This window comes from Canis lupus, chromosome 31, assembly GCF_011100685.1.
Source record: "Canis lupus familiaris isolate Mischka breed German Shepherd chromosome 31, alternate assembly UU_Cfam_GSD_1.0, whole genome shotgun sequence".
Taxonomy (NCBI): Eukaryota; Metazoa; Chordata; class Mammalia; order Carnivora; family Canidae; genus Canis; species Canis lupus.
The window spans coordinates 21,725,875-21,753,525 of record NC_049252.1 but is presented as its reverse complement, the minus strand read 5'-3'; the positions used below and the strand labels follow the sequence as shown (position 1 = coordinate 21,753,525).

General features: G+C 38.1%; 1 protein-coding gene across 1 annotated transcript in view; it reads right to left on the bottom strand.

The window, feature by feature from the left end:
- Window positions 1-6,706: 6,706 nt before the first annotated feature.
- LOC119867047 (junctional adhesion molecule 2) overlaps window positions 6,707-27,651 on the bottom strand; it is a 60,434-nt gene continuing 39,489 nt past the window's right edge. Inside the window, exons 3-10 of the mRNA XM_038581269.1 lie at window positions 25,097-25,204; window positions 22,198-22,350; window positions 20,130-20,332; window positions 17,991-18,090; window positions 13,571-13,678; window positions 11,790-11,805; window positions 9,078-9,120; window positions 6,707-7,419 (exon numbers count right to left, since the gene is read on the bottom strand). Of these exons, the coding sequence (XP_038437197.1) occupies window positions 7,387-7,419; window positions 9,078-9,120; window positions 11,790-11,805; window positions 13,571-13,678; window positions 17,991-18,090; window positions 20,130-20,332; window positions 22,198-22,350; window positions 25,097-25,204 (764 nt within the window). The 3' untranslated portion in view covers window positions 6,707-7,386. The remainder of the gene's footprint in view (window positions 7,420-9,077; window positions 9,121-11,789; window positions 11,806-13,570; window positions 13,679-17,990; window positions 18,091-20,129; window positions 20,333-22,197; window positions 22,351-25,096; window positions 25,205-27,651) is intronic.

Genomic DNA, 27,651 nt, shown 5'->3' with positions numbered 1-27,651 from the left:
CAGAGTTAAGAGTCTCTCATGGTTTGTCTTCCTCTCTGATTTTTGTCCCCTTCAGATAGGACTTTTAAAGAGGATTAAGTTAAAATTAGGCCTTTAGGGTGGGCCTGAATCCAATCTGACGAGCATCCTTATAAGAAGAGGAAATGAGTTGAAGAAGGGTACAGAGAACTGGAAAGAGACATAATGTCTGTTACTTATCTAGTGTTACCTTTAATAATAATAATAATAATAACCGAAGAGGGCTTCTGTTTCAGGCAATTTTTATTTATTTAAATCCATTTAGTGTAGGATTTTTTGGTTTTGGCTATTACTAGTTCTTGGCTGCCCTTGCTGTAGCAGTCCTGTAAATGCTAGGCTCTCTGGTTAGGTGCTGCATGTGTAAGTTCTTGGGGGCAATCAGTGGGCTAAGAGGTCTTCCCATTGTACAGATTATCCCAAATGGAAAGTCCACTCCAACTCCATCTCTTTCCAACTCCCCTCTGTTCCCATCCCAGTGGGACAGTCTTGTTTCAGATGTTTTATCTCAGTAAGACACCAGCAAGAGGCTCAAGGCCCACTACTTTCAATGATGCCTACTTGACCATGGGAAATTCATATATCCTTGCCCTAAGAAATCATGAGAAAATGGGTGCTTCACCATTATCCTGCTGTCTCCCTTAATATCTTTGTCCAACTCCTTCTCCCTGCTCAAATAGCTATTTCCTTCTTGGCAAGCATCTTCAGTTTTTGCAAGTGATTCTCTTTAAAATCCTCTGTACTTGCCTTGGGGGATAGTCAGATGATAGAACACAAAACTTGGACAAATTCATTCTGTCTCACAATTTGGACACTTCATTCTCTCTCTCCCATTCCTCCCCAACCCCAATCTATCCATATACACTTGATAGGAACTTGTGTGGTAGGGTAAAAGGGAGAGGACTGGGGTAATGATTTCAGGGTAGCACCATTATCTTCATAAACATCAAGGGGGGTATTTATACCCAAATTGTTTATGGTTTTCTTTAGAAAGTGGGGTACTTGGTCCTTGGGGCAACAGAAGATATCCCAATCAACATTCTGTTACATGAATATATCATACGTTAATGTATAATACTCTTTCTCATGTCCTTTGCTGTATATTATCCTACAATTTAGAACAATTTTCTTTTTTTTTTTTTAGAACAATTTTCTTGACCTCAGTAACTTTAGTATGATTTTTGCTAGTTAAATATTTAGAAGGAAGTTGAGTTTGAGATTGAAAAGGCACCTTGAGGAACACAACCACAGATCTTAGGAAACTTCAGTTTTTACACCATCTATTTAGGAAGCACTTACGAGTAGCACATTCACTGTTAAAAACATCATGAAGTAGAGCTTTAAATCAATCCACCTTCAATCTTAGAGAACTTAAACAGGTCCTTTGTTGATACAACTATTCACTTATTTGAGAGCATTTTCTTAGTAGAAAGCATAAAAACATACTCTAGAAAGCCTAAAGACATACTCTAGAAAAAAATAGTATTTTTTAAACTTGGGCAAATAAAAATATGGCATGTATTTAAGTCATAAACAAGAGTAAATAGAAAATGTTAAACAAAATTCAACTGAGTAAATGTTAAAGACTTTAGTGGCTTTATTTGACGATTTATGAATCAGGCAGCATCCCGTCTAACAGAAAAGTGCTCTGAAGATCCATATGAAATGACCTGTAGGCAGAAGGGTGTGCGACAAGGTAGTTACAAGCAGAGTGGATTAGCTGTGGCAAGGTCACCTTCCTTTAGGGGACTTGAGCAGGTAACCTCAATTCCAGATTGACTGGTTTTAGATTCCACATCTGGGAGAGTTTTGAAACTGTAGTTAACTTTGGTATTAAGTTTTGGTTTAGTAATTTGGACTTAGTACAAATGTCTCCATTTTAGAGTATGTCTTTTTTTTTTTTTTTTTTTTTGACACTTTATTCACTTAATTTGAGAGAGAGAGCAAGTGAGCATGAGCAGGGAGAGGGACAAGTGCGGGGACAGGCTGAGGGGCAGAGATCTCAAGCAGACTCCCCACTGGGCAGGGAGACTTGATGTGGTGCTCAGTCCCAGGACCCTGGCATCATGACCTGAACTGAAGGCAGACACTTAACTGACTGAGCCAGCCAGGAGTTTTTTTAACAGTATCAACAAATAAAAATACATAGTCTATTTTGAATTTCCTGACCAGTTATTACTACTGAAAGTGTCCCAAACTCTTACAGAACAAGAAACAAAGAATGGAAAACTAAAATTTAAAACTTGAAAGTTGGAAAAATATTTTAAGATCTTTATAAGAACAGTGTGGAAATGGATGCTTAATAACAAAGGAGTAGAAGAGAGAAACAATTTCTGTCCAGCTTTAATTCATGGAGCAATAACTTGTATCACTTTGCATAATGAATGAACTGGATTATAATAACATTGCAGAATATGATACTTTACTAAAAATCTAAATCTGTAGAGAAATTGTATCAGTGTCTTTTTAGTTGCCTTTTCACAAGCACTCTTGATTTTTAAAAATTAATTCAACATTTATTAGATACCGACCATATCTGATACTGTTTAATATGTGCATAAGTGTATTATGAACTAAATACCAATAATTGCCATAAAATAATCAACCAAGGGCTATGGAGGCTCAGAGAAGAAACTATTCCAGCAAGAGGAATGAGGGAAAGCCTCCTAAGGAAGGTGGAATTTGAGCCATCCCTTAAAGAGTCCATAGAATTTACCTATTTTTTTGGATTGGGAGAATCAGCATTCCAATGGAGGAGAACATTGCTTATTGAGATAAAATGACCCTAGTTAAGTTTGGATGCATAAGGCAACCAAAGTAGAACAGTGGAACATTTGGCTAGATGGGTAGGTTGTGACAATATGACAAGAAGTGTAGGTGGCTAGGAGGGTGGGGGAAGACTTTCTTAGCTTTGAACTTCAGGCTAAGGAATTTAGCCCTTGGTAATAAGCTTTGGAAAGGAAAAGAGTGGAAGGTTTTTAGCAAGGGGAAGGGAGAAAAGGGGGAAGAGGGTTGACATTGTTCAGGAGCAAATCTGGCAGTGACTGAGATAGAAGTCGTGACTAAGAGAGAAGCTATTTGAGGGAAGAATGTCCCAGAAGACAAAATAGTAACAAAGGCCTGAAGTGAAAAGGATGAAAGTAGTGACAATCATGGAACATGTAGTGCAGGATGGAGTTGATGAATGAGGGGAGATGGGAGATGGGCAGATTTAGCGATGAGAAGGGTGGGAGTAGGGGACACCTGGGTGGCTCAGTGGTTGAGCATTTGCCTTCAGCTCAGGGCATGATCTCGGGGTCCTGGGATCAAGTCCCACATCGGGCTCACTGCAGGGAGCCTACTTCTCACTCTGCCTATGTCTCTGCCTCTGTGTGTGTTTCTCATGAATAAATAAATAACATCTTAAAAAAAAAAAGGTTGGGAGCGGGAGTGCAGGATTTAAATGTAATCATCATAGTTCCTTTCAGTATTTAAAAAAATAAGATGAGAGGTTTGGGCATCTGTGGTGAGAGTAGATGAGCATGGAAGGGCCCACCTTAGCACTGAGACTGGCTTGTGGGGATAGGGAGGACAGAACAATGTTACTACCTGTGAGCCTAGGGAGAGGCCAGCTTGCCAGAGGTTACAAGGGGTGAAGGGAAGGTGTGGCACAAGAGAAGAACTTAAGAATTTAAAAAGAATGTATTTTGGGGGCAAGAGATAAAGCATCTCAAGTGAAACATTCTGGATCTGTGGAGGCTGAGAAAAATCAAGGCCATTCCACCTCAAGTTTAGCATTAGCACAAGTACAGCCATCTTAGGCCCCTGTGATTAAGAGCTGAACTTTATAGAAAAAACTGCAGAATGAATTCCGTATCAGAAAGACAACAGAGCCCACACCCGTGGTAGAAAGTCCCATATAGAACAGAGCTCAATGCCCTTGAAAGCCCCATATCAGAATATAAACAGAACTTGAGAAATTCCTCCACCCCTTCTGAAAATCCCCTAGACCAGCCTATAAAAAACCGAGCTGTAACCCACTTCGGGGTCCAAGTCCCTGCTCCGCTGTGTCGGGTATACTTGGACCCAAGCTCGAGCTTGCTAATAAACCCTCGTGCGCTTGCATCGGTGTCGGCTCCTTGGTGGTTTCTCAGATTCGCAATCTTGGGCACAACAGATCAGATGGACCAGGGTCCTATAAACCAGAAGTCCTCACTTATCTCTGTGAACTTGGTGGACTGACTCTGAATCTCAGATTCCTGGTCTGCAAATGACATGACCCACTTTATTTTTTTAATATTTATTTATTTATGAGAATGAGCAAGCAAGACAGAGAGAGAGAGCTGGGGGAGAAGGAGAGAGAGAATCTCTAGCAGGCTCCGTGGGGCTCCATCTCACGACCCTGAGATCATAACTTGAGCCAAAATCAAGAGTCTGGACACTTAACTGACTGAGCCACCTAGAAGCCTCACGATACATAATATTGAGATGAATGAGATTGTATGGACCCTCACCTCCATCTACCCCTACCTGATCTATATAAAATGTTTTAATAGTTTTGCCTTTTAATTTGCAGAGCATTTTCTTCATCATTTGAGAGGGTTGGCAGACATCCAGATGAAAGATGATGAGATTCTAATCTTAAGCAGCTAAAGAGCTAGCCTTGTAGCTACAGATGGTAAGAGGGTGTAGTTTCCCGGGTTTTATTGAACAATAGGTGGATGACTTCCCTGTACTGGTTAAATGGGCCTAAAAAGTTGAACAAGTTCAGCTATTTTTATTAATGTAGACTTTAATCAAACAAAACCACTTGTGAGATGAAGGAAGTTCTTTGCAAAGTTGTACTAAAAAACAATCAATTGTTCCAGATTTAGTTAGGTTAAACTCCCAACTAAAAATAAATTAAATCTAGCTATAATAGCAACAACAATAATTAAAGCAATACTTGCTATTAGAGATTTCAGAGCCCTAATCCTTATATAACACAATTTCACTGCAGGAAGATACAATCAAAATGCTCTGTGAATTATAATGGGGTCTTACCAATTATTAATATTCAAGTCCCTAAAAGCAAATGGAAACACAAGTCCAGACACAAGTGGATATATTTTTAATAAACGGAAAATGAGTGCTCAATATTATATCTTTTGTGTGGGAGAAAGCATTCTCCACACAATGACTTCTACTTAGCTCTATACAATATATTGAGATAAAGTGTAATATATATCTGACTCAAAGAAAACGTTATATGATAATATTTTATAAGATGAATTGACTAGCCAAATGGCACAGAAGCTTTCATCTGTTAGTAAAGCAAAGGCACTATGTATTTTTTCCCCACAATACAGATTTGAGTCATTTAAATTGAAGAAATTGATCTTATGGGATGGTAGGTATGCCTTCAGAGCCACTTTTTTTTTTTTTTTTTTTTTTTTTTAAGTAGGCTGCAAGCCCAGTGTAGAACCCAGTGTGGGGCTTGAATTCACAACCCTGAGATCAAGTCCTGAGCTGAGGTCAAGAACTGGACGCTTAACCAACTGAGCCACCACAAAGAGCCATCTTCGAGACTCACATATACTTGGCACTTGGCAATGCAAGAAGAAAATATTCCTCATGCCAATCAAATCAAAGCATGGGCAACATTTAGCTTAATTTTTGCAGAAGTTTATGGATAAGTGTTTTTCTCATGTGTCACTACCAGGCATTGGGAAGCCATGCATAGGAGCCAAATCCTGTCTGTGCCTGCTGTTTCTATAAATCAAGTTTTATTGGAACACAAACATGCCATTTGTTTATTATTGTCTATGGCTCCTTTTCTCCTACAAAGGCAGAGATGAGTACTTGTAACAGGCCATTATGGCTTAAAATATCTACTATCTGGCACTTCATAAAAAATGTTGGAAGGAGTCTGGTGAGAAGCATCCAGTGCTACAGACAAGTGAGGGGCAAGGTATAGTCTGACAACAGGCATCTTCCCAGGGACCTGGTGTGGTGCCCAGATACCAGCTAGTGCCTAAGCCATTTACTTGTCCAGTGAATCCTGGGATCTGCTTTGTCTAATGGGGAAAAAGAATGGACTCCTTAAGAAGCAGCTTAACTATGTTCAAAGTTGACAGTTTGTGAGTAACCTTCTCATCCAGATTTGCCCAGAACTAGATATATCCTTCCCATATTTTATTATCTATATTTGATATGAATTGAATAATCACAATAAGTTATAGAATATTAGGCTTTTTTTAGCACAGCCTAATTGCTCTTGCTGTTACACGGATCATTACAACTCTCAGTTTGTAACACTAGCCTGGACGCCTTTATGATGAATCAGTGGAGAAACCAGATGATTAGACCAATTTTTCATTTCAGCTACCCTTTCTCCTGTATCTTCTGTGTGCCAAGCAGGGCAACAGGCACAGGGAGCCATAGTGAGCTCTTTGATTTCATCTGTCAGACAACCCCTTCTCCTTTCTATATCCTCTGCTCTGCAATAAGCAGGACTGGCCAGCAAGAGACTCGGCCCAGCCCAGAATTTTCCTGCATGATTTTCAGAGACAAATTATGAAATCACCATCATGCAGAGAACGGTATCTGCAAAGTTATGTGTGTAGGGTTCAGTGATGAGTTCTGATGTCAAGGTCACTGATCCTCTTCAAAGGGGTCTTAGAGGCAAGAAAGAGCAACAAGCAACTCAAGTGAAATAAGACACTTGGGTTTGTGTTTGACTCTCAAAATTATGTTTAATGAAGAAATCAATGACACACACCAGGGGAGTGAGCTCTGGCCATTAGATGTTTTTCTTCATGTTGTTGCTTTTGGTTCTTAGAAATAAAAATAAACACAAAGTGCAAATCCTTGGGAATAAGACCCACTCCTGCTACCTCCCTCTTGCGAATAGATTAGTGATAAATGAGCAGCGGAGTAAGGATTGTATTAGGGGAGAAAAGAGGATTCCAGGAGAAATGAGACCAGAGTTTCCTTTTGCGTCTGTCAGTATTTTCTAAACCCTGTAAATCAGGCTCCTGCACAGACGGTGCACACAGTTTGTATTTTCATGCTCTGTGGATTAATTTCACAATCAGTATCCTATATTTTAGTAACTTTCTCTAGAAGTTAGGACATTTAACATTTCATACACCCCAGAATATTAAAGTATTGTGATTCTTTTAACTTAGTCCAGACATAAAAAGCCAGACTATATTTTATTTAGGTGCTGACAGAACTATTTGTTTAAAATAGCAATTTCAAGTAATTTAACAATCATAGAAATTATCACGAAATACCAACTTCATCTCTTCATGTACCTCTTTGCAAATGTAAGACAAAGCAGAGTTTTATAACCCTTTAATAACTTGTGTAACAACTGTGTTTTTGGCGTCTCTCAAAGGTGGAATTCTTTTAAATTATAAAAGATTTTGTATGCTTGAAATCCTAGGAAAAGGGAAAAAAACAAGTTTAAGTATAATGTATTAATTCATATTTAAACAAATCTATAAATCTCATCAGTATAAAGTTACATGCACTATGAGAATCTTATAGGTACAAACCAGCATCTAGTTAACTAAATCTATCTTATGGTGATTTAAATAAATAGTAGGAGACAAGGTCTTTGAAACTGCCTTGAGTAAAGAAGTAGGAGTGGGAGTTAGAGCGGGAGAAATCTTATCTGCTTGGGGTATGCTCCTGGCATCCAGTGGGTGGGGGTTGGGGTGCTGCTAAGCATCCTACCATGCACAGTACAGTCCCTCCAACAAGGATATGCAAAATTATAAGAATTCATTATATAAAAATTTATATAAGAAATTACAATATAAGAATAATAAGAAATTGTCAGTAATGCCAAGACTGAGAAATCCTGCTCTAGGGCAAAACCAGAATTGGGCAAAACCATCCTTTCAGTGGATGAGGGCAACTGAGAGGAAGACAAGGAAAAAATAAAAGGTTTTTGCTCTTTTGACTCAGCCACAAAGTGTTTCTTATTCTTTGCTAGGATGAGATTACTTTATTCCACATTTAAAGAGTATTTTCTATAAATTGTTGGAACAAATATGGAGTTACATATTGCTTGTCTGCAACGAAAAAGTAATATGATTGTGGCATAGTAAACTATAAAATAAAGTGACTTCTGTCACTTTCTGTCTCTGTGAGATTCTGGAATAGACAATTTTAGGAAATAAAATTTTGACAAAAACATCTATGGAACAATAAGTAGGTCATAAAGATAGTGTCCACTAGAATCACTCAAGTGTTTAAATATCTGTGTCCACTGCCTACCCCAAGCTCTACAAGTAGGACATCTAAGAGAATCCCTGCCACTGAGTGCCACAGAATTCAGAGAACCAGTGCTTCATTTCTCAAGAAAGAGCTTAGACCTCTAAAAACATTGGAAACCTTCCTCCCTTACCTCCTATATTCCTGAAAAATAATCCAGAAAGTTGAATATACATCCAAAGAGCTACAAAATCTGAGCAATGATACTATTTACTGCTTCACTGTAGTGTTCACAAATGCAAAAGCACACAAGGGGCCAAATGATGTTGCCTAAACCATCTGAATTAGATAATTATTGTATCTCTCCAGGGATTTCTGAAATATTCCTTTCAGCAATAGTAGAGGATATTCCATATGCCTAAATTTTCCAAGTTCTCTGAATAACCAAGGGAGAGTCCTGGTATCACAGACCTGGTGGAAGCCATCTGTTTGGTGAGCTGACAAGAATCTAGGTACCTGGATCCCGCCCCACCACTGTGATCTTGTGAGAACTTGTGTCTTAATTTTCTCATCTGCGAAATGGGGCTGATAGTACCAGACCTAATGATGCAAAGGAGGCTAATCATAGCAAACACCATGAGAGAAAAGAATGGAATGGCAAAGCCCCGTTGCTCTACAAATGGCAGTCAGCTTTCTCATACCATCCCAGACAGAGGGTGGAAGCTAACATTCACTCAGCAACTTCTAAAGACCAGAAGTAGACACAAGCACAAAGTATAGTAAAAGTGAAAATCCATCACTTCTGTAACAGTTCCTTCATCTCCCTGCCCTATTTCCTAAACACACTGGATCTATAAGTATGCTTTAAAGATACTCACATTTTCACTCATTGTGGTGGCTTTAGATGAAGAACTACTCTTCCTGTTTGTGGAATATAAAAGACAATGTTAAAAAAAAATGCCAGCAATTGTAACTGAGTTTCTTATATTTATAGACAATATTCACAGAGAAAGCCAGGTAACAAGTACCAACCTATGAAGACCCAGGTATCTTATTATAGCCTAGGGCTAAAGATTTCTCTGTAATATGCAAACACAGACTTATACACTTTTAACTTAGCAGCTTTTTAACATTTAGCATTTTGAAAACTTGGACATTATAATCAAAATTCTTTTTTTTTTTTTTTTTTTTGCATGGAAAGAAAGTTTTACATGGTAACTAGGGTGCTAGTCATCTGCTATAAGCTGAACTGTGTCTTATTCAAAACTTTACGTTAAAGTCCAACCACTAATACCTCAAAAGGCACCATATCTGGAGACAGGGTTCTTGAAAAAGATAATTAAATTAAAATGAGGTCATTAGGGTGAACCCTAATCCAATATGACTGGTGGCCTGGTAGGAAGAGTAAATGTGGAGACAAACACAGGCAGAGGGAAGATGATGTGAACAGAGAGAAGACCATGTACAAGCCAAGGAGAGAGACCTGAAATAGATTCTTCCCTCACAGCCCTCAGAAGGAACCAACCCTGCTGTCGCCTTGATCTGGACTTCTAGCCTCCAGAACTATAAGAAAATAAGTTTCTGTACGGCAGTTCTAGCAAAATAATATAACATCCAATTCAATAATCAACAAATTTTAAGGGCCATGGATTTGACAAATGGCAGGAGACATGCTTAGGAGTAAAGATACTACCTCCCAGATTCCTACTTGGTTATTAAGAGACCCTATGGTTGAAGAGAAGAATAACCTCCCTCGAGGTAGCAATGCCAACTTTTCTCCTTATATAAGATGATGCTTTCTTCTGCTTAAAACCCTCCAGTTACTTTCCATCTTACTCAACAAAAGTGGAAGTCCTCACAATTGCCCAGAGTGGGGATGCAGGGTGGCTATACCATCAGGTAACTCTGTTTTCTGAATTCTCCTCCTTTGCTACTGCTAATCCTGATAACTTGGAGCTCATCTTGGACTTGTAGCGGGATATGATTAGATTGAGTGACCAGGTTTGAGCAGGAAGTCTGGGAACGGGAAATTAGTGGCAGTTAAGTCTTCAAAAAGACTTAGAATACCAGGAAGCATCTGAAGCCACAGCAGCTGAGACTAGAGGGGAACGCCCATAGATCTGGGTTGGGTCTGCCGTTTCCATGTACAAAGAAAGGACAGTCACAAATCAAGTGCGCGCCAACTTGGTGATCTCATCATACAGCAGTGATTCCTAAATTTCTAATCCTAGTTGAGATATTTTTCCAAACTCCAGGTTATATATTCTGTTACTAATTATCTCTACTTGGAAGTCTAATCAGCATCTCAAATATTAAAATTCCAAAATATTCCAGACCTTTCCACCTAATGCCCCCAAACCTGCTTCTCCTAAAGTCTTGCATATTTCAGTAAATGATAACACCATTCCTCTCATAGCCTTGAAGCTACCTTTTTCTCTTTTTCTCCCATATCTCCACATCCAACCAATCAGTAAATTATTCAAAATGTATCCAGAATCTTATCACTTCTCCACATCTCCAACACCTTTGCTTTGGAACCAGCCACCATTTTCTCTTGGCTGGATAATTATTGAGCCATTTCCCAACTGGTCTCCCTGCTTCCTCCACTTTTTGCTACCTTATAGTTTATTCTTAATCGAGCAGTGAATGTGAGCTTCTAAGAATTAAATAACAGGATACTACTCCCTGACTCAGAGCCTTCCGATGACTTCCCATCTTACTTAGAATCAAAGTCAAACCTTCACAGCTTAGGAGAGGTTCCATGTCATCTGACCCCCACTACTTTTGTGCACTCATCCCTTCTTTCCATCATCCTCACTCTGTTTTAGCCACACTGATCTCAATGTGTCCCACACACTCCAGGCCTGCCTGGCCTCCAGATCTTTCCATCTATTCCTTCTCCTCCGTTTGAATGTTCTTCTCAAGGGTATCTGCATGGCTTGTTCTTTCCGCTCCTTCACATCCTTCTCAAATATCACTTCGTCAGTGAAGCTCTCCCTAACCATCCTAAAGGACAATCTCCACTCCTACCCTGTGCATTCTCTATTCTCCTCTCTGCTTTAGTTTTCTCCATAATACTTATCACAGTCTGACATACTGTAGAGTTTACATATGGTTTACTTTCCGCCTTTCTCTACGTAAACTCCATGAGGCAGAGAGTTGTTGGGGCCTGTTTTGTTCTCTGCTGTTTTGCCACTCCCTAGGACGGTGTTGGGCACAGAAGAAGTATTCAAGTACATGTGAAAATAGCTGCTAAGTAAAATTTTATTTGAAAATTTTAAATTTAGCAAAATGCAGCATATTTTTTAAGGTAGTATGTTGAAAATGCCTACAGAGTAAAAGAATGACTATATGTCTTCTCTAGGTAATTAAACAACATTGACAGGCATGAAGCATGAAGTGAGGTGTATTTCTCAATGAATCACAGTCACTTCCCATAGGATAAAACTCTCAAATAACTCAACTTTCCACATTTGACTAATAAATAACTCAAATAACTCAACTTTCCACATTTGACTTTAAATAGATGATTAACAGAAGATTAGCTGATGGGGGCGGGGAAAGGCATGCATTTAAGAAAGTATACTTACTGGAACGAAGTCTCTTCTACAAAAGAATAAGTATAGATCATTAGTGCAAGAGTTAATACTGTATGATACACATTCATTTAAAAGTGAGTTTAGGCTTAATTTCTTTTTCTCAATATTGATTCTCTCTTGGTGACATTTGTACTTTCTAAATCAAGGGTTGACAAACTTTCTCTGTAATGGGCCACAAGACAAATACCTAGGCTTTGAGGGTCAAGATGTAGAATTGAGGATATTAAGTAGGTAGTTATATAATAAGAGAGGCCAAGTTTCCAAAAATGTATATTTATAAAATTTAAAATATAATAATAATCAAAGTCTTTGGTATAGGTCTATTAATTGGAAGAATAGAGTTCTTTGTTGGAAGGCGCAGATAACATTTCTCTTACTTGGGATTGGTTAGTGTTCCTTCCTTATTATAAAAACAGATAGTAACTGTTCATTTGAAAAAAAAAAAAACATTCTTAGCTTGTGGGCCACAGAAAAACAGGTGGCAGCTGGATTTGGTCCTCCGGTCACAGATTGCCAACTCCTGTCTGAAATCAAGTTCAAGAAAATGATCCCCTTGGACAGATTTTCTGCCAGCTGAGAATGGGAGTAGTATTCTTCACTAATGAATTCCTAGTACCCAAGTCAGATCTTTAATTAACTCACTATTTTAAGAAAAATGTCACCAAGTCTCCAATAAAAATACTCAGACAGAAACCCTTTGGAAGTAGAGTTAAAAGAACAGGAATTTTACATGAATAATTTTATCTGTCTGTACCTTCACTGGTGACCAGCAGGGGGACTCAGCTGGATTCCATTCATAAAATTATATTTACACTAGACTAAGACTGGAGCATCAAGGAAAGAGTTATTAATTCACAGAGCAGCTATTCTTAATTATAGGGAGTATTCTTGAAACAATGCTCGTGGAAATATTTTATGACATTTAATACCTATTTATAGGTTAAGTTTTATGTTAGTATGTTTTTTAAACCTAAGTTCTAAAATTAATGTTCACTATAAAACAGTGAGTCTAAAACTTGTTTATGCTATAAATTTATTTATTATTCTGTTTTAAAAATTCTGTTTCGTACACTATTCCCAATGCACTTGATGGAGTTCTACAGCTTTTGAGGTCTCGGATAATTTTAAAGACTGGGAGTAAAGAAATACAACAAGAGAACAAAATGTTATTTTTTAATCTCACTCATATCAAACCTATTTTATCATCAAATAGGGGTTTTGAGTTAGTATAGGTCTCAACTTTGTTCAGAAGCAACTGTAACACTATAGTTTTTATTCAACAATGCTATATATACAGTGGTGCTAAATTTGACATTCAACATTCCACTGTTCTACACTGATAAACTATTTCACTGATTTATTTCAATGAAACTTCTTGGGATAAAACTGGAAATCAATTTACATCTTGAAATATATAATTCCTAACTTAAAATACAGGGCTTTTAAATAGATGTCAACATATTATAAGCATCCATATATGTTAAATATCTCCCAGCACCACTGCATTATACTACTCCAGTGTGTATCTCACAGATACTGTGGTGTTTCCTGAATGTTGTGATGAGGAAGCTCTGCCTTTTCTCCCTATGTGTGCTTTACATAGGTGCTTTACAACTCACCCACATATCATCTTGGACATTTTTTACTGCAGAAAAATTAAGGAAAAAATATTCTCTACAGTTTGCTGGAACTCATTAGGAGAAAGAAGGTCTCATAAGAAAACTCTAGACCCACAGGAAGTTGTCTAGCAAAGAAGGATGAAATTCACTTACTGGAAAAGTAGCCTTTCCTCTGAGCGTAGCACACGCCAAGGCCACAAACAGAAATCACTAAGGCCACAACTACTACAGCTGCTATGATGCCACTGATGTTGAGATCATCTGGAATGCAAAATAAGCCATGCGTGAAGTTGGGTCAAAAGATGTACAGATGTAGTTATGAAACTGGAAAAATTCAAATAAGCTTCCCCTTTGCAGCTATTCCATACACATGGATAGTTTCATGCTGCTGAAGCCAGTTAAATAGATTCAGTTCCCGGACAAGGTTCAAAATGGATTGAATATATTAACAGAATTAAGTTTTGCAAGAATCTTACATTTAAGGAAGATCTTTAAATGTAAGATTCTTGCAAAACTAAGAGTCAGAAACACCTTTCTTGAATTGGGCTTGTGGGATCCCTGGGTGGCGCAGCGGTTTGAATTGGGCTTGTGTGTGTGTGTACTTTATACACATACACACATGCCATTAAATTGTCATCCCATTAAATTTAAAATGAATTAAACTCCCTAAGACTTTTTCCTATTGCCATTAATTAAGTCATCTTTCTTCTAACCTAATACAACTGGAGTTTTTTGGACCCAAGTTTGAAATCACTACCATGTTACCAACCTGTAAGATTTCTTCAGATACTGATTCTGTTGTCCAAGAATCAGATTATTGACTTTTCAAGATTAATATATATGTAATTGGGAACTGCATCAAAAATATACTCATTCAAGTCATTAATAAAATGTTGACTATGACTTTGTTAGGGAAAGAACTACAGACAGGCTATTACACATCTCCCCTCATATAATGAAATTTATTACACCCTCTTGGTATGGGTCCAACTATGTGGAATCCATCTAAATATTTAATCTGAGATACATGTCTCCAGCTTGTCCATAAGGATTTCATGAGCCACATACCTCTGTCATTTGGATACTTCCTATGTATTGATTAATATATAAATTACCTGTACTTTTTAAAAGAACAATTCCTCAAAGAGTTCTAGTTTTTAAAAGCAAGTATTAGCGGGACACCTGGGTGGCTCAGTGGTTGAGCGTCTGCCTTCAGCTTGGGGTGTGATCCTGGGGTCCTGGTGTTGAGTCCCACATAGGGCTCCTTGTGCCTACTCTGCCTCTCATAAATAAATAAATAAAATCTTTAAAAAAATAAAATAAAAGCAAGTATTACTTAACATGGGATTGAATAACTTGGAGAAAATATTAGATAGCATTTTCTCAACAGTAATTTTATATATTTAATAAAAGCACTGCACATTTTGGGAAAGATTTTTTTTTAGAAATGTTTAAGTGAGTATGCTTATCACAAAACTTTTTGGTCTCAAAATTTGTTTCTAATGGCAAGGGTTATTAATTTTCTCATATATTAACTGAATTATATTAATTCAGAATTCAGAATTATATTAATTCTGAAATATTAACTGATTTTTTTTAAAGAAAGAAAACTGAATACATCTTTTAGAAGACTGAGCAATTTGACCAGAGTAGAAAACATTAGCTATTGCTTCATATAAACTCAGTTCATTTTTAGGGACACCTGGCTGGCTCCATCAGTAGAGCATGTGACTCTTGATCTCAATATTATAAGTTTGGGCCCCCACATTGGATATAGAGATTACTTAAAAGTAAAATCTTAAAAAGAAACAAACAAAAACCTCAGTTCATTTTTGCTTGAGCATTGAACATTGAGAGGTCAATGAGATCCAGCTTTTTATTTACTTACAAAAAATAGCAGAGAGGGGAAAAATTCCACAATATTCATAATCTAAGGCAAAATGAAATTAATAGGGAAAAATCTATAATAATCATTATATAAGGCAAAGTAATAACTATATGAAACTCCTTAAAACCAAACTGTAGCTACTATTTTCTTTGTAGTAGTCAACAAATGTGACATTTATGAAGGATTCAACCAAAGGGCAGATTCTAACAAAAAAAAAAAAAAAAACTGTCTTATTCTGTAAGTTACGGTATAAATATATTCTACTTTTTTCAGTGAAATGGAAGAAGCCTGTAAGCCTGTAAGCCTGTAAGTTAGAGATGAGTTGATTTCATGCCATTTGCCATTGACTGTGAGTTATTGAAGCAACTTCTATAACCGCCTAATGCCTCACTAAAGAGAAAATGTAACAACACATATAAGAATATTTTTTTTTCTTTGAAAAAAAAAAGGCCACAGTAAAACGATGGTGTTATTATTCTAACCAAAAAGAAATAGGAAGCAAGCTGTTAAAATGCTAAGTGTGAGTGAAGTCTCCCACAAGTTTTACAGGGGGCAGCCTGGGAAAAATCACCAAATCTGTATTTACTTTCTTTCTATACTTCAAACAGAGCTTCTTTAGAACAGATTTGGGTTTGGGTTATAAGTTATTAGTGATCACTCATGAAGAAACCTTGACATGTGGTTTCACAAATCCTTATGTATCAAAAGATAATAAATTCCAGCCCAAGGGCACGAAACATCTGGGATCAATGGATGAGAATTAAATGAACAAATTTTAACTTTTAAGCTAACTTATAGCAGAAAGAGTAGATATGTGAAAATCATGGTCAAATTCAAGTGGTAAGACTAGCAAACACATACTATTAAATTTCAGCCGTTCTGTATTTATTTACTGCCTGCTTAAAAAAAATGTAACTAGTATGTTAAGACCATGACATCCCAGATATTATTTCTTGAGATAGGGTTAAATTAGGCATTGAAATTAAACAGGATCAGGGATCCCTGGGTGGCTCAGCGGTTTAGCGCCTGCCTTTGGCCCAGGGTGCGATCCTGGAGTTCCGGGATCGAGTCCCACATCGGGCTCCCGGCATGGAGCCTGCTTCTCCCTCCTCCTGGGTCTCTGCCTCTCTCTCTCTCTACGTCTATCATAAATAAATAAATAAATAAATAAATAAATAAATAAATAAATAAATCTTAAAAAAAAAGAAAAAGAAATTAAACAGGATCATTTAAAGAAAAAATAAATAGTAATAGTGCAGGTGGTATAAAGTTACAGTAAAAAAAAAAAAACCCATGGGAATAGTATATAAATGAATGAAGTTAGGAAAACACTGTATTAATGCATTAATTTTAAACATGTTCTGATGAATTTTTCTAAAGCTAATTCCAAAGTAGCACTAAGAGGAGGAGTACTTTCTGGTATCTTAAGCAAATGCTTATGTTTGACTATAACTGTCAAAACTTGAGTGAATTGGATGGCTAATATGTATCCCTGAATTTTAAAAAGACATGGGTGGAAATTAGAATATACTACTAAATATCTTATACTTTAGGGTATCCTGAGGTCTAATAAGATTATATATTTAAAAAAAATAATGCCAAGAGTTTAAGTGTCCATAAATAATGCAGATGAGTGTGCATATACCGGCATATCTCTCAGCACATTGAAAAAATGAATTTCTGACCTCACAAAGATGAGGATAAGCTCCTGAACCAGGGGAGCTGTGGGTATTCTGCTCCAGAATGCAGTCCCCCCTGCCCCCGAGTGAACTTTAAGCTGCAGGTGCCACCTCTAGCTAGTCCTATTCCACAATCTTTTTCAAAACACAGGACTTTCACAAAGGGAGAAATGAACCAAATTATTAAAAATAAAATTAAAAAGAGTGTTTGCTCTGAAACTCATAGAATCTGAAAAAGATTCTGAGTACTAATTTTACTGACTTCTAAGAAGCTCATTTTGTGAAATATATGGCAGCTATGTTTTATAGCAAATAGAGATTCACAACTACACTTGACATGTCTTTTTTGAGAGCCCACTCTGTGGTAAGTAAAGCACTGTATTTTAGGGGACTGAAAAAATTATCAAGCAACTAAAATAGCCAACTCCTGAGAGTGCTCACAATATGCCAGTGGTATTGTAACCTTTTCAGATATCGATTATTTTTCTTTTTGTTATGAAAGATCTACTCCCCATGTGGGACTTGAACTCATGACTCCGAGATCAAGAGTTGCATGTTCTACCGATTGAGCTAGAACCCAATGAAGATAGCATATTACTATTTCTATTTTGGGGAGACTGAGGTTGAATAATTTGCTCAAGAATATGTAGTGACAGAGCTGGCAACTTAACCCCATACCAAATCCTTGACCCTGAGAAATGTATACAATTCTTAGCTTCTGTTTCAAAGAAGACTGTCCAGACAAGCATATTTTTAAAACGATGATTTGAAAAATTCAAAAACTTGAAGAGCATAGTGCTAAATATTCTTGGCTTGTTTGGGACATAGACTAAGAACAGCCTGTCTGGCTTTTTTGCAACACATTATGTCAAGCTCATTCGAAACATTCCCTCTGGTTTATTCTTCCAATCACTCACGCTCAATCCTACCCTTCGCTCCTTGCTGTCCCCAAGTACACCTGCACTCCGGCTGCAAACCATTGTTCCTCCCAATATTTCATGCTTACCTACTTGCATTCGCTTCCCAGGACACCTGCGATGTCCAACAGAATTACGGGCTTCACAGGAATATTCTCCACTGTCTAGTTTTGAAACAGTGTTAAATTGCTATTTGTGGAAGGAAAATAAATATATTTTTAAAGCAATAAATCTGTAAGTAGACTCCTAAAGTAACCATGTCCCTTGAACTTTAGCATTAAGTTGGTCTTCCCTTTTTCATGACTCGGGACTTGATATCTTTACTGTGAATTCAAGACTGCCATGCCTTCAAGGGGTAAGTAGCTAGGTTTCCTGTTTATTTTGACAGGGAAAGACTTAAATATATATGGGGAAGTGTCTTTGTTTTGTGATACTGAGGAAGTAGTATGGTTAGAAAGGCACTGGGCATTTTTTAAAGTTTATAGCACCCAGTACTATTAAGTTTTGTCGGTATTTCTAATTCCCAGGAAATGCCATTTGTAAAGGAAGGTCTCCCTGGCTTGAAAGGGTGAATGCAGTTTTCTTGGCCACAAGTGAGTTCACTACAGTGGCAAATCATGAACGTTTCTTCTAAAAGGCCAGAGCAACTACCAGGAAGTAGCATAGGGTCTAGGAAAATCTCAATCAGTGTAGTTTATAGGATTACAAATTCTATCAAGTGTGGGATTTTTGAAAATTCTGAAAGGATTAAGGTCTAACCTTTGCTCCTTCTACTCTCGGCCAAAACAACGGAAAGGTATGACCATAGAAAGGAAGAAAAGATAGATGGATAGATAGAGGGATGGCAGGGGAAAGGGGAGGGAGGGAGGAAGCAAAGATGGATGGATGGCATGGAGGAAGGAAGGGGGAGAAAGAGAGGAGGGAAGTAAAGATGGATGGATGGGAAGGAAGGAAGGATGGCCAGGGGGAAAGAAGGGGGGGAAGGAAGGAAAGAAGGGAGGGGAGGAGAGGAGGGAAGCAAAGATGGATGGATAGATGAATTGATGGATGGATGACGGGAAGGAAGGGAAGGGAGGGAGGGAGGAAGTTAGTGGACAGGCAGGGAGGGAGGGAACACAGTGGGTCTTGAACACCTTAGAGGATTCTGCCAGGACCAGCACAGAGGGTGAGAGGGGTGCCTGGATCATGCTTCTGATGCCTCCTGTCACACGCTCAGTACTGCTGTGGTCACTGTTGACTGCAGCCATGACAGCCATGAGTCTCTAAGGAGCACCTCCTCATGGTTTTGGATCCTCATGCAACATATGTTCCTAAAAGCAGCCAAGTTTTTGATCTACTAACTCCCTTTCCTCTCTCACTTGACATTACCCACTACCTACATCCCCCTTCTTTCTGTATTCAACATGATGGCACAGGAAGCTTTCCCTCATGTATTTCACTTTATGAAATCATCCCTCACTGTCCCAAAAGCCAGACCATAAAAATATTCACCAGGAATGCAAGACCAAGGGTAAGTATTAACAATAAGTTGGACAAAAACCATAAATGATCTACTAGCACATAACTGGTAACTAAAAGGAAGCCATCATCATCCATACACTGGAGTCTTAGTTGTTTATTTCTCAGGGAAGAACCTATCTCTGTTCTGCCCTGGTACAACCCTTTGACATCATAAGATATTTCAAGGGTTGAGGCTAAGTGCGGAAAGTGAATCTATATCATTCCAAACTTGCCTTGGGGCTTTTATCACCTGCTCTGAGAAAAAATAAATTTGAAAAGTAAATATAGCAAAGTGTGACGGCAGGTTTTCTGCCCAAGATGTCAGTGTAAAATCTACTGGACCTGCTGACTGAGCCTGCTGGTGCTGCAAGGGCGGGAGTGTGCTCCTCCTCAAGGAGTCACATCAGTTAATGTGCTTTATTATTGAGCCACTTTATCAATATGCTTGATTATTTACCAGAGGATCTGGTTTTCAGTGTTATTGTGTACTCGTAGAGTGAAGGAATGAACATTTTAAAATTAGTTAAAATTATTATTATTAGTTCTCTATATTGTCTTCAAGCTCTGGTTTTCCATCACTTCCCTGGGTATATACTGCCATCTTTCCCCACTGCCCCTTCCTCTCTCCACTTAAGTATCAGCCCTCTATTCTCCATCATTTTAGTTCTAATAATTTTTCTTCTCCAAATATAAGACAGCTATCAGATCAATGCTTGAAATGACCTTACCAGAGTTCCCGATTTTGTATTCATTGTATAGGAGCTGTTGGTGCTTTGGGAGCCAAGTTTTGGATTCTCTGACAAAGGAACGCCATCCTTAAACCAGGTGTACTCGGGAGCTGGATTCCCTTCTTTGTCTTGACATCGCAATTCTACCACAGTTCCACTCAGAGCAGAATTGGGTACTTCACATGCTGGAACTGCTGGGGCCACTGAAGGATGGAAGTCAAATGGTACTGGTTATTTGTAAGCTATAGGAAGATTTGACTGATTGATTGATTGATTTAAAGATTGTATTTATTTATTCATGAGAGAGGCAGAGACATAGGCAGAGGGAGAAGCAGGCTTCCTGTGGGACCCTGATGCGGGATTTGATCCCAGGCCTCTGGGATCATGATGTGAGCCGAAGTCAGGTGCTCAACCACTGAGCCACCCAGGTGTTCCTAAAGAAGGATTTTAACAGCCAGGTAAATATGGGCTTATTGGACACCTGTGATAGAGACTGGCTACTTGTTCAAGAGATCCATGTCCTTTCTTCTTGGGCACACAGCCAGACCAGTTGCCAGCCCCCTTGCCAGACCAGATGGGGTCATGAGTTCTGACCAATGGCATGTGGGAAAAATCATATATGCCATTTCCAGGCCTGATCCAAAAACACTAATATAGGTACTACTTTGATAAGATTTTGGAGAGGTAATTTAAGGTCCTAAATCTATTGTCTTTAAAGATAGGGAGATTACCTAGATGGGTCTGACCTAATCCCATGACCCCTGGAAAAGTTGTTTTCTCTAGTTGGTCACAGAAGGGAAAGTCAGAGATTCAGAGCACGGGAAGGATTCAACATGCATCTGTTGGACTGTAGATAGAGAGGGCCACGTGGCAGGGAATGTGGTGCCTCCAGGAGCTGAGTGTAGCTCCCAGCTCCCAGCCAGAATGGAATGGAGACTACAGGTTTAGAGCCACAGGAACTGAAATCTGCCAACAAGAGTGAGCTCGGCAGTGGACTTTTCCCCAGAACCTCCAGACAAGAACTCAGCCTGCTGACTCCCTGATTTCAGCCTTATGATACCCTGGGAAGAGAGCCTTGCCTTGTCAAGCTGGACTTCTGATCTACAGAACTGTGAGCTAATAAACAGGTGGTGGTGTAAGCTGCTTGGTTTGTGATCATTTGTTATGTAGCAAGAGAAGACTAATACACCAGCTGAATCTCCTGCAAAGTTTTCTGAATTTAATTTCTGCTATACTAGCGAGTGACTAGCATTTTAGAAAGACCCTGGGTTATATAGAAAAAGGAAGAGGAGTCATTTTACTCTCTATGGTCAGCAGTTTTTACAGTAACATCCAGGGGGAAGAAAAGATCATGTTCCTCCACCAGTTGTCATCATGAGCTGTTAGTATCTATCAGGGATTCTCATAGTAGCTAAATATATTGGCTTTGGAGTTAATCCCACCAGGATCCAAATCCTGGTCCAGACAATTATTAGCTATGTAGACTTGGAAAAAATCGTTTAGCTTCTATTTTCTCATCTATAGAAATGAAGCTGTCAGTGAAGATTAAGTAAAATTATGTATGTGTAAGAGCCTAACATATACTAGCTGCACAATAAATCCTAATTTCCCTTCTTTACCCAATTTCTTTTCTTTTTTCTTTTCTTTGTTCTTTCATTTTCTTTCCCTTTCTTTTCTTTTTTACCAAATAATTTCTAATACTTTCCCTGACCTACTTTTTTGTTTTAAGGCTTTTCCGTCATCTCGTGTGATTGGATTTTATATGTAAGAGATAGACCCTGTATACTGAAAGGTACTGAAAAATAAACTGTTAGGGGAAAAACTCCTGTGTAGAAGATAGGGCCATTAAGATTTACCTTAACCTGAAATGAAAAGAGATTTTTGTCACAACAAATTTCTAAGAGTAAAATTTTGGCAGCGAATGAGGTGAAAAGGGGCAATAGCCAAGATTTTACAGGAAAGGTGGTGTTGGTGATTTCTAGAACTTTCCTAACCAGGGCCCCAGGTGGCCTAGGTGATGGGGATGAGGGTGGAGAACAGTAATCCTACAGCTACAAGCACATCACACCTAGCACTTCTAGAGTGACCGTATCTTCTTCCAGGTTTTGGCCTTGCTCAGATGGGGCACTAACTTCACAGCGGTATTTCCCAGCATCATTTCTTGTAACGTTTTTGATCCGTATACTGAAGTCTATCATCTCGGCTCGATCTTTAAAATCACCTTTTAGAAAAAGAAAACAATAATGTTAATAATAATGCAAATAACTTTCTATATACTACCTTCCTCTAGTCACTTCATTCAGTGACCAAGGCATTTGTTTCCCTATTAATGAACTCAATTTAAAACTCAAAAAGGACTCTTAAGTATAGGAAACAAACTGAGGGTTGCTGGATGGGGGCATGGGGTAACTGGGTGATGGGCATTAAGGAAGGCACGTGATGTGATGAGCACTGGGTACTGTAGCAACTGATGAATTACTGAAAGTCTACGTCTGAAACTAATGACCTATTATATGTTGGCTAATTGAATTTAAATAAAAAACTCAAAAAGTTATATGCCGATGCTATTTCAAATTTCTTCTTCTTTTTTTTTTTTTTTTTTAGAATAACAGTTCACAAAAGAACATTGGGTTCAATATTCTCATATTTTAGAAGATTCAATCCTCATTCTTGCCTCATCCCCTTTCTAATAAGCTTATATAAACATTCACACCTTCAGAAGGCACTGCAGCATCTAGTTAATTTAGCTGGAACAGTAACTTTATGTGTGGTGGCCCACATCATACTGCCCCAAAAGAAAAGGTGAATGGGTCTTAAAAACACTCTTTTGATTAGTGTTTGGTAGTAACATGTACAGAATGAAAATAGTGTTTTGTAAAACATTCAGGTGCTAGATTGGCAATGGTAGAAAATTCAAGCAAAGACAGCCCTGTGGCCTGCAGCAGTCCTATCCTGACAGATGAAAACAAGATGGGTATTTTAAATTCTTTATGGACTTTAAACATCTGTTCACATACTTAATTCTTTTAAAATTAAAGTAATGCATAGTATTCTAAAATAATAACATGCTTCCTATACTTGTTATATTTCCAACTTTTAAAATGTTTATAATGGAAAATTTCAAGCACACAAAAAATTACGGAGTATTGTAAAATAAAACTCATCACCCAGCAATAACAGTAACCCATGCATGGTCTATCTTATTCCATCTGTACCTCTAAACACTGAATTATTTTGAGGTAAGTCCCATACATCATAGCATTTTATCCATTATTATCAATACTTTAAAAGCTCAGTATATATTCAACAGGAAAACAGCAAGTGGAAAGAAATGGATAAAAAATAAAGAATTAAAAATAAAGCACTGGTTAAAGATAGTTGTGTTTACCCTTCCCCAACCAGAAGTCTAAGTCTTAACTCTGTAGAGCTCTTAGCTATGGCCTACCTTCCTAGATGGTGATATGGAAATAGGGTAACATTATTACCACAGAACATCTCACTTCCACACCATCTCATCTTCCTTTCTCTCAAGAGTCTAATCTACTGGGTCAGCAAGAACCACTGCATTTTATATCCTTTAGGACTGAGTTGAGACACGAAGGGTCTAGGGCCTCCATGGTGTTCAACTTTCTTCTGTTCTCTGTCCCGTTTTCATGGTGATTATGCTTTAGGTCTCAGTCATTGTTGGGTTCATCTTACACTTACAAAACACATTCTCTTTCACCATACATAAAAATAAACTCAAAATAGATTAAAGACCTTAATATGAGATCCAAGACCATAAAAATCCTCAAAGAGAAAACCTGTGCTCTCTGACATTGGCTGTAGCAAACAGTTTCTAGATAGGTCTCTGAGGAAAGGGGGAAAAAAGCAAAAATAAACCATTGTGACTATATCAAAGTAAAAAGTTTCTGCATAGTGAATGAAATAGTCAACAATGTTAAAAGGCAACATATGGAATGGAAGAAGATATTTTCAACTGATATATCTAATAAAGGGTTAGGATTTAAAATACATAAAGAACTGAAAACCCAAAAAACAAGTAATCCAATTAAAAATGGGCAGAAGACATGAATAGACATTTCTCCAAAGAAGACATACAGATGGCTAACAGACACATGAAAAGATGTTCAACATCACTCATCATCAGGGAAATGCAAAACAAAACCACAATGAGGTATCACCTCACATCTGTCAGAATGGCTAACAACAAAAACACAAGAAATAACAGGTGTTGGTGAGGATAAAGAGACAAAGGAACCCTTGTGCACTGTTGGTGGGAAAAAATTAAAAACAGAACTAGCCTATGATCCAGGAATCACACTGGGTATTTGCTCAAAAGACACAAAAACACGAATTCAAAGAGATATATGCACCCCTATCTTTATTGCACCATTATTTACAACAGCCAAATTATGGGAGCAGGCCAGTGTCCACTGATAGATGAATGGCTAAAGAAGATGTGGTAGATATATATAAAAATGGAATATGGCTCAGCTATAAAAAGAATGAAATCTTGGTATTTGCAACAACATGGCTAGAACAAGAAGGTAGTATGCTAAGTGAAATAAGTCAGTCAGAGAAAGACAAATACCATATGGTCTCACTCATATGTGGAATTTAAGAAACAAAACAGTAAGCAAAGGGGAAAGACACACACACACACACACACACACACACACACACAAAACAACAACCCAGGAAATAGACTCTTAAGTATAGATAGAGAGCAAACTGATAGTTACCAGAGGGAAGGTGTGTAGGGGAATGGGGGAAATAGGGGACAGGGATTAAGAGTACACTTATCATGATGAAAATAACATAACATAAAATAAAACAAAATAAAATGATTAAAAACCCCACATTCTCAGTAATTAGCCCTTCCCTGTTCCCATTGGTAAGTTAAAGAACCCAGGCTGTACTTGGTGTTCTCTTGCTCTCACCTCATCAAGTCTATAGCTTCTTACCTTGAAGAGCCTGTTGGTAGTAGACAAAGGAGACACTCCGGCCCAGTTTCTTCCACTCTAATCTGGAGGAGATGGTCTTCTTTGGGTATTTGCAGGCTAAAATAACCTCTGGGAACAACAACAAAAAAACTTGTTTTCTAATGGTCCCTATGAATTTATATTTTACTTAAGTAAATTTTTAAACAGCCATAAGCTACTCCTTTATACTTCCATCCATCCATCCATAAATTACCTCAATGGGCACCACGTTGGCTTAACCCAAAGATGAACTGAAAGCATTATAGCTCTTCTCCATAGTAACTGCATGACACTATGCTACTGACCCTAGTTCTTGAGACTCATTATCATCTGTAAAATAAGATAGTATCTTAGAGAGTTGTGAGTCTTCAAATATAGTAATACATGCAAAGCATGCATGTCTGGACACGGTAAGTAATTTAAAAATGGCAGTTATGATCAATTATTTATCATTTATCCCACTATTCCCAGTCTCAGTCATCAGGGAGTTTATAGCCTGGTGGAAGAGGCAATTAAGATAAAGTAATTTTGTTCCATTGTGATAAGGGCCATGAGCGCCATGGAGGTAAACAGAGGCTGCTTCACATCCAGTGCCTAAGAAAAGCACTCAGTCCAGCCCATGGGATCCACAAACATTCTACCAACATGCGATGTTCCCACTCAGACCCATTCTTGGATGATCCTCTCTATGGGTATGTTGCTACAACCCCAATATAATCTATTAAATCATGGATTCCTACTCCTTATCTCTATCCAGATAAATTATGAGAAGATTTAATCTTGGCATCCAGTTTAACTGCCTCACTGTAGCTCATTTAGGTCACTTTATTACAGGAAATTTACTGCACTTACATCATTAAAGAATTCCTGGAACCTCCAAAGGAACCCCCCTCTATTAACTGTCCAAACAAGATGACTGGGGGGGGGGGCAGGAGAAAGTCCAGTGCCTATCAGCCAACTGCTCTGAGTTGCCAAAGGAAACCTCCAGTTGTAAATATTTTTAAAAGTATGTTTCAGTCAGGCTCTCTAGAGCGTTACCTTCATATCTCTGAGGTTTTTCCCCCCATAACGCATATAGTTTGACCCCAAAAGTACATATCTTTGACTAGAAAGAAATTATGTTCAAATCTTTTCCATACATCTGATTTTGATGTAGCAGATTTGATGTCATTTTAAAAGACAATTCAGGATACTACATGATATGGTCGATTAGAGAGCAATACTCATATTACCCCAGATTTTATTAATATACACATAGATATGGAAAAAGAGCCTGTACAAGTATGTATGAAAATATTTAACCCAGTGATGATTTCTGTGTGATAGAATTCTTCTAGTTATATGTAGTCCCTAATTTTCCCCTTAGTTCCACACATATGGCCAGAAATATAGAAATAGAATAAAAGGTAATGGAAAACAGAAAATAGGACCGAGAAAAGAAAGGCAAGGGGGGGAGGACCCCCACAAAAGTTGTTTTCAAGGATGCCTAAAATTTTTAGAGCAGGTTTTACATTACAAGGAGACATCATTTTACAGACATGTTTACAATTATGCTACAAAGACAAATGTGTGCTAAGGGACTTGTCTGAGGAAACACGGTTCTGTTCTGTTGATTAAGGAGAATGGGTGGTGACTTTCCGGAGTCTTGAGTTTTAGATAGGTTTCCTTCCCGTATTTTGTTGGGTTTCCAACAATTAAACACACACCCACACTCATTTTTAGCCCACACACTTAGGTCTTAGGAATAAATTTGTGCTCGGTCACATTGTTTCATATATTTAACTACATACACAGACACAGACACACACAAACACAGCATTCTTCACCAAGATCTGACTTCTGCCCTCAATGCTCTATGAAAAACCTCTGCAGAAATTATATTTATAAATGAAACTAACGGTTTTCCTAAATGCAGTCACACCACTCCTGCCTCACTCACAACGACCATGTAAGATGTGGAGAAATGGTCTCTCCGAGTCACCCAACTAACTGTGTGTCCAGAATTGTTGCTGAGCCATATCAGTGAGCAAAACAAAGATCCCTGTTCTTTTGGTTCTTACAATTTGCAGGGGGAGTCAGGCACACAAAAATTATCATAAAGTGAATTAAATGCTACATTGGGAAGGAATGTGTGCTGTGGAAATAAAGCAGAGGAGATCAGAATAGAGTATGAGTAGATGAGGAGGGTTGGTGTGCAATTACAAAAAAAACTGAGTAGTCAGAGTTCAATTCATTTAGAGAGTGACTTTGACCAAAGACTGAGAAAATGAAATTAGAATTCCTTAGAATTTGAATAAAAATTTCCCAGAATTCAATATTGGAATTGACCATATTTTTTTTTTGTTTGTTTTTTAAAGATTTTATTTATTTATTCATGAGAGACACAGAGAGAGTGTCAGGGGCACAGGCAGAGGGAGAAGCAGGCTCCATGCAGGGAGACCCATGTGGGACTCGATCCCGGGTCTCCAGCATCATGCCCTGGGCTGAAGGCGGCGCTAAACCACTGAACCACCCAGGCTGCCCTCACCATGTGTTTC